The sequence below is a fragment of the Ochlerotatus camptorhynchus genome, unplaced genomic scaffold, assembly GCF_037179485.1.
Source record: "Ochlerotatus camptorhynchus isolate MF236.1 unplaced genomic scaffold, CSIRO-AGI_Acam_v1.1 ptg000478l, whole genome shotgun sequence".
Classification (NCBI taxonomy): domain Eukaryota; kingdom Metazoa; phylum Arthropoda; class Insecta; order Diptera; family Culicidae; genus Ochlerotatus; species Ochlerotatus camptorhynchus.
The window spans coordinates 1-13,781 of NW_027040964.1; the positions used below are offsets into that span (position 1 = coordinate 1).

Consider the following 13,781-nt stretch of genomic DNA (forward strand, 5'->3'; position numbering starts at 1 on the left):
CAGTTGGGAAAAATGTTGAACATTCACCATTCAACCGTCTCCAGAGTGTTGAAGCGGTTCCAGGAGCGGTTGACGTTGGACCACGGCAAAGGAGCTGGAAGAAAACCGGAACCGGAGAACAAAAAGACGGAGGGAAAGGTGAAGCGGATGATTAAAGCAAATCCCAACGTCGGCATGTCGCAGAGCTACGTCCAGAATGCAAAGAAGAGAGCTGGACTACATACATACAAGGTACAGAACTTCCCAAACCGCGATGAGCGGCAACAATCGACGGCTAAAACTCGGGAACGGAAGCTCTACGAGAAGATGCTGACAAAATATGGCTGCTGTGTGATGGACGACGAAACGTATATAAAAGCCGATTTTAAGCAAATCCCGGGGTTGGAGTTATTCACCGGCAAGAGTAAGTTCGATGTGGACGACAAATTTAAGAAGAAGAAAATGTCGAAGTTCACCTCCAAATATCTCATTTGGCAGGCCATCTGCTCTTGCGGACTGAGGAGTGAGCCTTTCGTGAAAAAGGGCACAGTAAATGGCGAGATTTACAAATCTGAGTGCCTCGAGAAGCGCCTTTTGCCGTTCTTGCAGCAGCACGACAAAGCTCCGCTATTTTGGCCAGATTTGGCATCATGCCACTATTCTAAAAGTGTCCTGGAGTGGTATGAGGCCAATTCTGTCCATTTTGTTCCAAAGGACACGAATCCGCCAACCTGTCCGGAGCTGCGCCCGGTGGAGCAGTACTGGGCAATAATGAAGCGGGAACTTCGGAAGAGCAAGAAGACAGTCAAAGACGAGAAGGACATGTTAAGAAAATGGAAAAAAAAAACTGAGAAACTGGTACCGGATGACACTGTAAAGACTTTGATGGAGGGCATCAAGCGAAAATGCGTTCAATTTTACACTCAAGGCTCCATCGATTAACTTTTCTTTTGATTTTTGAAGTAAATATATGTATAAAACTACCCTAAAATTTTGGTTTGATTCTAAACATTATAAGAAAATTGGCATGACATTTTCGGTGTCGCAATAATTTCGTGTTCGCCCTTTATTAGCATGTTATCAGTGACAAAGTGCTGCTTGCTTTTCTATCCATTCCAATCAACGGAATTGTCCAAAACTGTTTGAAAACATTTTTACAACGCTCCAAACTTTTCAGGTGAGTGTGCCTAATATCGGCAGCCTCTTTTTCTTAGGCAACCTTTTCATTTAAACTGCATGTTAACCAGCTGTTCTATAACCGGAAACTCGCAATCAGCGAAATTTTGTAGTGCGTAAATTTCATTGCAAGAAAAATCTGTCATAACAGGATTGCTTAGTCGTAAGAATGTAATTAGATGATCAGACGAAGCTGAAAGGCTGTTTTTAAGCGAAAATACACTGAAATTTACGTTTAAATTTTGGCTGTCGCAAACAGTCAATGCTTAAGCCAACATTTACCCTATCTCATGGAATGCTTGTAATATTTTTTTTGCAAATTTTCTTCGAAAAGCTATCAGGATAAAATCTTGATGCCTGTGACTGTACCTCATTAGAATCGAAGCTGAACAAGTCTAGTGCCGGGTTGCCGTGTTCAAAACCACGATTCTAACACGAAACTCAGACTCACCAAGAAAGCAATACTACCTACCTAGCAGGCGTTTCAATGTTTGATGATGATTTATTCGAATAAGAGATCAACAATAAACGTACAACTTGAAATAGAGAACATTCGATCTAGTGTAACAATGATAAATGGGGCAACTCATTTGCTTCTCCCGTCGATAGATCTATGGTAGGTTCCCAACAAAATCTAGTCGTCGAGTACAGTAATAGAAAAATACAAAACATTCTATCCTTATCAAGCCTATTTGAACTCCCCTCAATTCCCATCACCACTAGATATAACAACCTGCAGTTTTCTTAAATGCGAAAGATCTCTGTTTTCTACTGAACCCTTCTTCCTTACCCTACCGCTAGCAGCCTAGAACGCAGCCTAGATGCTCTATCATCATTTCTAATACATATGTGTAACGGAATGCGCTAATAAAAGTTTGACTCTGCCTAAAGCGAACAATTTACAGCTCTTCTCTATGATAATGTTTGAACTACTGGCTTGACTGGAAAGTATTAGAACATTTTTTGAATCGATTCTAAAATTGAAAGTGTGTAGTTAAGCGAACCTAGCAAGCATGCTCTTTGAGAATGATTTTTGTGGTTTATGTGTGGAACGATTTGAAAAAGTGAAAATCTTAAAAATTAGTGCATACTGTCTAGAAAGTGTCGTTTGGTTGGTTTCACGTAATATTCCGTACCGGCGGTCCCATGGGTTCATGTGTCCGGGTGTTCATCTGACATTTACTCCCCAACTTTCTTGACCATCCTAGATTTGTTTTGTTTTAGATAAGAATAAGCGGCAACAATTCCGTTAAACTAGACTAGATCTGGTTCACTTTTCGTTTACTTGAATTGTTATTCAAAATGTATCTTATACTATGAGAGATTGAAAAATTTGTTATTCTATGTTGATTTCGTTTGTTCTGCACTTTTATCTTCATTCTAATTTTTCTGAAATGAATGAATACGTATTGACTTGAAATTAAAGAATTTGACGAGAAAAGTTACTTATACTAAAATATTTCCGACTGTGTTTCCACGTCACACCAGGCTAGGTCCTTCAACTAATGAATATTGCTCTTTCGCAGTTTTCGTACGAGATTCCTACTGTTTCTCATTGATTTTTGTTTCGCCCGTTTACGATTTTCTTATGGCCTTACTTGGATGGATCATTTTCAAGATTTTTTTTAGCTTAATATCTGCCTACACTCACTAGATCTTTCATCCTAAAATAATTGAATCTCAAGCCTTCTAGTGGTTCAAATTAACACTCAAACGGTTTCAACGCGTCTTGAAATTACATACAAGAAAATTTCCTAATATTTGCGATGAATCCTACAGCACGGACGAATATGGCGTTAGATTTTGGTGTTCCAGATGGTTGTTCGGTTTTTACTACGGTAACGCTGGTGACGGGTGCCAGGATGCGTCCCTCGATGAGGATGGTTGCGAGTATCCTCTCGAGAGTTTCACAAGAACTGAAATTACCACTAGTTTCATTACTAACCTTACTACTACTATCGCTAGATTGCGCAGCCTTTGGCCAAGGATTGCCCTCGCTGCTCTCGTTGGAGGCCTTTTTGTCATCATCATCATCATCATCATCGTCGTCGTCGTCGTCGTCGTCGTCGTCGTCGTCAGAGTGATTGTTGGCTTCAGTTGCTTTCAGATGATTGAATGCGCACGGTTCGGTCGTCTTCTGGTCATCGTCATCGTCGTCATCGGTCTTCACTACGGTATCGTCGTTGGTGTTGTTGGCTCTGGAGATTTGTGCGTTCCCAAACCTGTGCTAGCACCAGTCACCTTCATCCGATTCGGAATAGATTGAGTGCATTCCCACCTTGGGTTTGAATCCGTTGAGGGCCGACGAACCGAACGCACTACCGCCGGTGCGGCCCAGATTGTACAGGTGCTCGTACGATAGGGGTTCCACCCTGAAACGATCTTTCTCTTAGAACCAGGGGGTGGCATTGCGTGCATTATGATCGGTATTAAGAATGTTTTAGTCAATACTGAAATAGTGACATGATTTCTTGTCAAAGTAATTAATCTGGTGGAAACCTCACTACATTTGAATTACATGTGTGAATGATGTGTTTGTTTTGGAAATAACTCAACTTAAAACTTTTAAGTATGATATTTTAGATCATATTTGCAAAATAATTTAACAAGACCAACATTTCGGACTGTTTTTTTTTTCTTTTTTCTTTTATATTATAGTCACTTTAACACTCTTGGGTCATTCGTGACTTGCCGGGAGTGAGATTTGAACTCGTGACTTTGGCGTGAGAGGTATAGATGTTAACCACTACGCCGGGGTCGCCCCCAACTTGGACTCTGACTAGGACTCCGACTCCCCTGATTTGATGTTAACCGACTCCGACTCCGACTCCGACTCAACAATAATTAAAAAAAAAATAAGAAATAAAAATTCCGTTAAAATTTCATGCACATTTAAGCAAAAAAATTCTAGCGAATTAATTTGGAAATTTTTTGATTGGTTTTTCAAAAACATTTCAGACTATTTTAAAATAAATTCTTGATCACTGATTAAAATACAATAAAATTTCAAATAAATCCAGTAATCCATCCTACCTATTTTAATGAAATTGTGCCAAGGCTAATGCTTTACACCTTAATTGAAGATTGCGATTGAGTTTGAATTTATAGAAAATTGCTATTCGGGATTTTATTTGCCGTAGTCCCGGAATCCCAATTTTACAAAATCGAAGCTTGAGAAAACGTAATTTGGTCGACTTAAACTTGTCGCATTTCTATTTTGATTTTGACATTTCGACAGTGAGCATGCATAAGGGCGTAAACGTGATGATCGATTCTCTTCGTCGATTTTTCTCTTTTGTTAATAACTCGCTAAGCGGCGCCGGTGATGTAGTGGTAAGCGCGATTGCTTCTCACCCCAGCAGGCCTGGGTTCAATTCCAATCGGCGCCACCGGGATGTTCTGAGGCATGACATCTCTGATCACGGGAAGTAAAGCCGTTGGGCCCCGGTTCATGAGTTGATGGGTCGATAGTTAGGGTCCAGGTGTGGGAGCTGCCTCCCTGGCGTCGGTAACATTAGTGCTCAGCACGGAAAACAAGATCGACGGAAAGCAAATTAAGGAAAAAAAAAAAAATTACTCGCTGGATTCAATGTTTCTCGGTGCGTTTGCTGTGATTTTTGCTGTGATAGCCAATACAACCTGTTACTACTCTGCATTGAACAAATTCTAGAAAATCGCTTAGCTGTAGCCATGCAAAGAGAAAATCGATGAAGATAATCGATCATCGCGTATACGCCCTTATGCATGCTCACTGTCGATTTGCTCTTCAGTTATCAAAATGGCGTCTTAGCAAGAGGAGCAAAGCATCAAAATCTTAAACGCGCATCGTAAAAAACCCGAACTACTCACACGCCAAGTTAGCGAAATCGTTAAAAGTGGCCAAACCAACAGTCACCAACGTAATAAAAGCATAGAGGTAACTCTAAGACCACTGGGTCCCGAAGAAAATCATTATTATTTTTGGCTCACTCAGTACCAGAACAACGGTCCCAAGCAGTCCCAAGCTATTTCACTCACCCCTGCATGTTCTGCATGAATCCACACACCCCTGATGTTATCTGTCAAACTTTCATAGCGAATCAAAACAAACATAGTGTAGTAATAGAATTTCAACTAGAATAGGGTACGTTAATCGTTTGCTTGGGACCAATAGGCTACTAAAGTGGTGAGCCAATTTAAAATCGTTAGTTTCGTATTGATTGTTGATAAAAGTGTTCGGAGGACGTTTGTCGACAGCCAGGAAGCCTGGATCGGTGGAAAATCAAAAGCCAAAAGCCGCAGTGACGACAAAAAGAGTGGCCCGCGGTTTCAAGCGGAACCCCAACCTCTCGGTCCGAGATGTCTCAAACAAGCTGGGAGTGTCGTCTATAACCGTGTATCTAGCTAAAGAACGAGCCATGCTGTCGACTTATAAGAAGGTAGTGATTCCAAATGGCAACCAAAACACGATCCCGGAAGCTGTACACGACGATGCAGACAAAGTTCGATTGAGTGGTAATGGAAGACGAAACCTACGTCCAGGGTTCGGCTAAAAACTCAGAGTGTTACAATAGACACTGGTCACATAACATATGTGGAACTCGATCATCAAAAATCGACCCCATTTCAGCGATTTCAAGTGGTATTGAAGGACATCGATCTGTCAAATTGATTATACCAGCTGTAAAATGAGAAAGGGATCAAGGGGCTTGTCAATTCTTTTAAATAATTCTACCGTGGTTTATAATTCTCTGTGTTCCTAGCACTCCTGAGCTCACTTATGTGCCTTATTTATAATTATATAGCTAACTTTAACAAATTCATCGCCTTGATTCACACAGCAAAACTGTGGTAAACTTAGAGGAAACATGTATGTAACATTTCCTTTTTTGGACATTTTCTAATTTTTTTGGTACCAATTGCATCAAACTTTGATTTCATTATGTTTTGTAGGAGGAAAAACCCGACCACGTAAATTTTGCATTAAGTGCTTACATTTTGAAGTCCAGAGAGAAGCAGCAAAATTTGGAACAAGAGTCATAAGTGTGCAGTGTTTTGAGCTGACTTTGCATCGTTCCATTCGCAAGAATTTTGCAAGCAGGACGATAAATGATATCGAGCGCTTATCAATACCTGCAATATCCAAGATTTCAACACTCCCTATGTTTCTCAATTGCCGTCAATTGAAAATTTCTTCAAAAAAACGTGGTAAGGTTGATCCTTGTTGATCGAAAAGGCAAAGGAGGAGCTACACACAATCATAACCCATTTTTTATTCGACCACTATGGCTAAGGTCCCAGAATGAGACTCCCAGCTAGCTGTATCAAAGTTAAGCACTATTAACGAAAATAATCGTTAATATGCATCAACTGGATATTTCGTGATGTAATCATGACACACTAAAAGCACAGTCAACAATATTTCAACATACCACAGACAAAATGATAGTTTTACACTTATTCAACGTAATCATCAAATCTTCGAATTTTTTGCATTTAATTACATGCAATTAACATAATTTCCGTAATGAATCCAATGTAAACGAAAAAGATCGAAGAGACGAAGAAATATTGCTTCTGTAAATAGGCAATATTACCAACCGGTGGAAACTAACAATTTGAAATTGGCTCACTACTTGACTAGCCTATTTGTACCAAGCAAATAGATTAACGTACCCCATTTTAGTCAAAATTCTAGTACTACACTATGTTTGTTTTGATTCTCTATGAAAGTTTGACAAATAAAATGGTGGGTTCGTGGATTTTCCTATGTTTCGAGGGTGAATCGATTAGCTTGGGACCGAAAAGAGTACCAGAGCTGAGCCAAAAAGTTGAGCACGTTTCTTCGGGACCTACTAGCATAGAGTTAACTCTAAGACTAGAAGGTCTCGAAGAAACGTGCTCAACTTTTTGGCTTAGCTCTAGTACTATCTTCGGTCCCAAGCTAATCGATTCATCCCTCGAAACATAGGAAAATCCACTAACCCCTCATTTTATCTGTCAAACTTTCATAGCTTATCAACACAAACATTGTGTAGTACTAGAATTTCGACTAGTATGGGGTACGTTAACCGTTTGCTTGGGACCAATAGGCTAGTCAAGTAATGAGACAATTTAAAATCGTTAGTTTCGTATTGATTGTTGCTACTAGTCTTAGAGTTACCTCTATGATATTAACAACGCTCTTGATTGGCTTCTGGCCGACTTGAAAATACTAGAAAAAATCCTTTGAGAAACCCCCTGTCGAGCTAGTCGAAAAAAGAATGCCCACACGTCAAACTCAGTCAAGTATTTAAACAGCAGAGAAACAAAAGAGACGACAAATTATCTGGACCTCACCTGTTTACATCTCATTACGCATTACCGTGACTATTGACAATTCGCCTCTTCGTTCACTTTGTAACTCTTCACTCCTATGGTAAAATCCCATAAGCGAACATCAGTCTGTGCTTGAAATTTGGTGAACATTTCCTTACCCTTTCACTCATATGAAAATCCCATATGATTTTGTTAATCTTTGCGTGAAGAAACGGCGGCTTGCTGGAGGAATGAAGAGATAAGACAAAGTCCGCTAGATTTCATGCACAGATTGTCAGATGCTTCTGGGATGTTACCAGGAGTAAAGAGTTGCAGAGTCGCCGTCAACGTCAATGTTAACTTTTGTAAGGGCCAATGCTGCAAACTTTAACAATTACTTTTTGCGTGAATTTCTCTAAAATGAAAACTCACTCAAGAAAACCAAAACCATGATTGTGTAGAGAAAGAGTCCTCTTATCCGATAAAATTAGTGGCTTACATGGATTGACTTTGACGTACGAGACATTTACGAAATAAGCCATTATTTATGTTTTCGACATTGGTCCTTATGAATGCTCAGTGTCGATATAACGAAATTTTTATTTTGACAGATCGATGTCCAACTATGCCAGTTATACCACAGAGGCAAAACAAAAAAGGGGTCAGCTTTGAGTCAGCTTTTTGCATTGTGTTCCACACATGTTATGTGCACTGGTGCTACTCTCAAATAAGGGAGCGTGTCTCTTGTATTTGGAAGGAGAAAGAGACAAAGATTTCATACCTAAGTGAGAGAAGTTGGATTGCACAGGTGTTACTTGCGTTTGCACAATCGAGTAGTGCACGGTGTTATGACGAGAGTAGCACTTTTCAATTGGGGGAGACGTAGCTTAGAGATTTATAGGAATGAATGCCTATGTTAGGCTGGGTGCATAATATTTAGACACTTATCTTCTTTCCTTTATTTAACGTCGGTCTCTGTTCCGCAATCTAGTGCCAATCACTGACGGACATCCATTGCCATCCATTGACGGCAATCGAATGTGCAGGAAGGCAGCTTCCACACCTGCGTAGGATATCGCACCCATTCATCAACACACATGGGCCGGGACCAACGGCTTTACTTCCCTTCCGAAGGTAGACGTGACCAGAGATTTTTATGCCTCAGAAAAATCCCACCGACATCGACTGGGATTGAACCTAGACCCATTGGGGTGAGAAAGCAGTCACGCTTACCACTGCACCACCGGCGCCGGCCTATTTAGACACTCATGTTATATATGTTGCATTGACTATATGGTGTTCAACTGAGGGAGAGTCGCGAAGGGAGAAAAATGGAACGTCAAATGCAGCCAGACGGCTGCTGTCATGAACTGTCATTTGGAGTCAAGCAAATTTTATGATGCTTTTCTTACAGTTGAACAAGAATGCACAAGGCGCTATTGAAATCTTGCGTAAAGTAATTTGTGACAAACTGTCGTTTCCAGCTATTTTATTCAATAGGACACCGTTTCTTTTTAATTCATTCAAAATACACACAAATCAATATTGAAAGATACCATTAACCAAGGTTTTGTCAAAACATCTAGTGGCATAGTAAAATACCAAACAGAAAAGTACAGTTTCTCACTGCACACTGAACAATCTCAAACAATCACTACACGCTCAAAGCAAAACACGCTATTTTGCTATGCCTGTTTTGATTTGATTTCAACGGCACAAATTTTCCTGACAAAAAGAACAAGTATACAATGAATTCCGTGTGTGCTATCTGCTTCTCCCTCCCAGGTGTTCAATAGCGTGAGAAAAACCCGACTTTGATGCTTTTCCTAAAGAAGTTTTTAAAGATCCAAGTGATATTCTTTTAATTGTTGTGAAGAAGCTATTTTGGGTCAGTGTGAGATACAAAATTGTACACAACCTGAATCCATTGTAGTTTTGCATGAAAGAAAGTCCACTAAATTTTCAAATAATAATCTTTAAACTAGGCTGGCGCAGTTGGCTTCACACGCGCACGATGTGTCCGAAGTGCCGGATAAATCAAATTTGGGTGCTAACAGTCCTATATCGATTTGCTTGAACATATAATCTAGGGAAATAGGGCTTCACACCACTTCGTTGTACTTCACTTCGCATCGTCATACCCTCTTCCTGCGAAAATCACTTATTTTACGCATGAGCGCAAATATTTCAACATCAATTGTAAATTATCACGTGAGCAATGAAAGTTTTGCGAAAAGGTTAGTGAAAAAGTTTTGCTTTTATGGTTTTTTAGCCCATAGAACGGAAACGGGCGCTGTACGACTAAGTATCCCGGAGCCCCATTGGAATTAATTAAATTTATCATAATCTCCTATATACATTTTAGCAAACGGCTTCAAAGAACCAAAGCTTCAATTTGTAGAAGTGAATCATTTATTTTTTTCAATATGATATTTTAGAACCAACCGATTTGTGAATTAAAGCAATTAAAATGTGTAATTACAAACCAAGTTAAACATCCGTGGTCCATGAATATTGATTAATCCACCACGGTACACTTAACGAAATAAAATATCGACGGTCATAATATAATATGACCTCACGGTTATTAGGCAGCATAAATGGGTCTGAATTTCATTTTTCATGCAGCAAAAATGATAATGATAAAAAAACAGAGCAGACTGGAATCGAACCAAGGACGCTGAGTTTACCTGGCCCGTGTCTAAACCACTCGTTTGTTAACGCTTGGTTAGTGAGCTATGCGAAGGGCACATGAAGGATACTTCATATGCTAGCTATTCTACAGCGCTATAGAAAAAGCACACTCTCGGAGAAGCAGAAGAGAGAGAGCAAGAGACTTAACACTGTTGGAGCCAGGGTTTCCAAAACTACAGATAAATCTGTATTTCTAAAGATTTTTCAGAGTTTTTAAAACCAGATTTCTAGGATTTTAACAGATTACACAGATTTTTAGAATATGATCAAACATTTAATAAATTAAACTTGAGATGTTCAATAACAAAACATTATTTTCACTTCAGTGTAATTTTATCATCACAAACTTTTATATCTATGCATGCTTTTTGCGGAATGAAAAAGGAGAATGAGAACTGTCAGAGGCATTCTTTTTTGCCAATTTATGATACATATATGTTTATCTATTTTTCGTTTCTGTCAGAAAAAATTGCTCAAACACTTTTCAAATAACATTTTTTAAGAATTCAATTAATAAATTATCATCACAGATTTTCTGAACAAAAACTAAGATTTACTTTTGACAACGGTGGTTGGAGCGGCAGCTCTTCAACACAAGAACAGGCTTGATGGAGCCTCGCTCGCGAGTTTTAAATGAGCCGACCGTAGGAGTTGAATGCCTACTGCCAAATCATTCCACTGAACTTCAGAGCTTGTGAGCGAAGGGGAATAAAATGCTGCCATTCATGATCATGTTTTCTATAACACGCTCTTACTCTCACGCTGGGTGAATTTTGAGCTTCTTGCGTCGAACAAAAAAGTCATCCGGAGTCTCGAAAAGCGCACTTCACGTCAAATCATCCTCTCGCTGAAGTTCACTCTCCCTCTCTATCGAGGAGTTTTTGTTTACTTCTTCCATATTCCTGCCGCCACTCACTCGAGGTGAGAGCTGGCTAAACTTGCAGGACAAGAGTGTTTTAAAACCTCCAGTGAGTTTAAGGAGTTTCAGCAAGCCTGCACAAGAAGAATGAAATATGCTGCACGATCTGAAATGCTCTTTCACGTCTCTTTGGAAATGAAAGTGCTATCTCACAACAGTGTGTGTTTTACTCGCAGAAAATTGAGTAGCACCCGATCCCTGCCTAAGTCAAGGCAGTCTTCAAACAGCTTCCTGGGCAGGAGTTTTATACGGCAACCGGAAGAGGAAAGGTGGCAGACATTTTCAAGCATACTGCCGAAGTTTGCTAAGAAATATCCGGTTTGGAAGGCTAACTGTACCCGATGTCAATCATACAAGGTCTGGAACAACAGGCAGCTTGCTGGTGTTAGAAGCAAAAATGTTGAAAACATTGCTGAGCAAACGAATGACAATGTCACGGCAGCACAACATACCATACTGCGAATGGCAGACGTGACGTCACAGAAAACAGCTGTTTCATGTAAATAGATAAATATTGCGATGAAATACTAACACCACTAAACATTCCCACATTTCACTAATACCAATAAGCCGGTTGGGCCAGACCTTGTATAGTTGACATCGATCTGTACACTCAAAGATAAATTAAATCTAAAAAGCTTAAAAAGTATGCAGTTTCCCGCTTCACCTTATTGAGTCCGAGCCATGATTACTTTGGCAGTAGTCATGCATGATTAAATTCGAAATAATCTTTCCAGTATTAAATTTTATTCTTTTTCAATACTGATATATAATCAAAAAAGATTAAAATTCAATCAAAAATTATTAAAATAGAATCAAAAATGATTAAAATTTATTCAAAAATAGATAATCTACAATCTAATCAAGCATGATTAAAGTGGGATTAATATCAGATGCTTATTTTTTTAGAAAGAGAGGATTAATTTTTAATCAATCGATATGATTAAACTGAGTTTAATGTCAAATTGATTAAATTTCAAGCAAAATGGGAATAGTTCAATTTATCAGTGTACCCAACCTGGTCTATACAAGGTTTGGAATTGAAGAACCGTATGTATTGGTGCAGTTCGTTTTTCACTCGGCTTTCATTCGGTTTCGCACGATAGATCGGTACATGATCAAGTCGGCGTTCATCTTGTTTTGCCAGTGATGGCGGGGGGGGGGATACCCCTCACCATCCCTCTCCAACGGGGGAGTTTGGTAAAGAGAGATGATCAAACACGATTTGTACCTTCCTAAAAGTTGTCCTTGCTCGCTTTCTACTCTCTATACACAATTTTCACACTGCCGTACTCTAACGGAACTATCAACTCTATACTTTCATCTCCTCATCTATCGTATAAAAACTACCACTTTAGTCTGTTATTTGAAATTAGCATCTTCAACTATGTAAGTGCATACGAAATTTAATATGGATATAATCGATTTCTGTATGAAATGAATGTTCTTCCACTGAATGTTGAGATAATGTATTGGTTGCTGTATTATCACACTGAATACTATGAAAAAGCAGCCTGCCGGCGAGTTTTAGGCCGTTTTCAAGTAAGAAGTTATTATATAGCTGATATTTCCCGGAAACTTTGCAAAAGAATACAACCAAGCGTAATCAGGATCGCTAGGATTAGCTATACTTTATATTTCGCAAATTTGCTTTCGAGCGTTATGGCCATCCTCCCACGTAATGAGTACCTTTTTCCCTCTACCAACGCATACATTAGATCTAGATCACCTTGTATTGACCAGGTTGAAATAACAAACAATTAATTCGCAATAATAATGAATAATTGTAGGGTGAATACTGAATATAGACGAGTGCACGGGTGAAATTTTTTTCATCTACTGATAAAAAATGGACACAACAGCGGGGTCTTGTTTACCAAAAATAAACACATGAATAATGCTCGCATAACATTTGAAAAGGGCCTATCAACTTTTGTGATTAACTTTCTAGGTCCTTTTCATGAGAACCGAAGTACGCCCACGCAAATCAAAAGCACTATCGGGAAGGGGAGAATTTCCCCTACCCGATGGTGTTGTTAGTTTGCGTGGGCGTATTCGGTTCGCACGAAAAGGGCTTAACAAGTTTTGTATACAAAAGTTGAAAGGCCCGTTTAAAATGTTACGTAAGTTTTATTCATGTGTTCATTTTTAGTAAACAGGGTGTCATTTTTTGTCGAGTGAGTGCACTCGTATATTGAACGTAAACTTTCAGTAAACATAGCCCCGCTCTCCTATCAAATTCCTTTCACTACATGAGTTTGAATTCACCGAACAATATCGACATACAAACATATTTGTCAAGAAAAAAAAAAACATTTATTAACTAATAAAGTCAAAAAAAATTACTCTACACAAACATTTTTTTTTTTTATTATTATAGTCACTTTAACGCTCTTGGGTTATTCATGACTTGTCCGGGGGTGAGATTTGAACTCGTGACTTTGGCGTGAGAGGTATGGATGCTAACCACTACGCCGGGGTCGCCCCCTAACTACACAAACATAAATAAAGCAGAATGTGGCAAATGCCTCGCACAAAATACGACCCTATTGCATTTCTTGTGGAAAACCATTACTGTCGAGTGAAAAATATCTGGGTAGAAACTTCTTCTTTGGCTTTTATTACGTCTCCAATAGACTGATGCAAAATTTGACTTTTTCGCTCCACAGTGCTTAAATGGTTTCAAATCGCGTCCTGATTAGCCTCCCAAAGTTACAACTCATTTGGTTAGAAACAG

At 39.2% G+C, this 13,781-nt stretch overlaps 1 protein-coding gene across 9 annotated transcripts in view; it reads right to left on the reverse strand.

Annotated features, from left to right (window-relative positions):
- Window positions 1-2,539: 2,539 nt before the first annotated feature.
- Window positions 2,540-13,781, reverse strand: part of LOC135712402 (voltage-dependent calcium channel type A subunit alpha-1-like) — a 160,820-nt gene continuing 149,578 nt past the window's right edge. For 8 of the 9 annotated variants that reach the window (XM_065235394.1, XM_065235393.1, XM_065235392.1 and 5 more), the window contains one exon: window positions 2,540-3,527. In XM_065235394.1, coding sequence (XP_065091466.1) covers window positions 3,383-3,527 — 145 coding nt within the window. In that variant the 3' untranslated portion in view covers window positions 2,540-3,382. Of the gene's footprint in view, window positions 3,538-13,781 lie in introns of all 9 variants that reach the window. The other variant, XM_065235395.1, reaches the window with a different exon arrangement.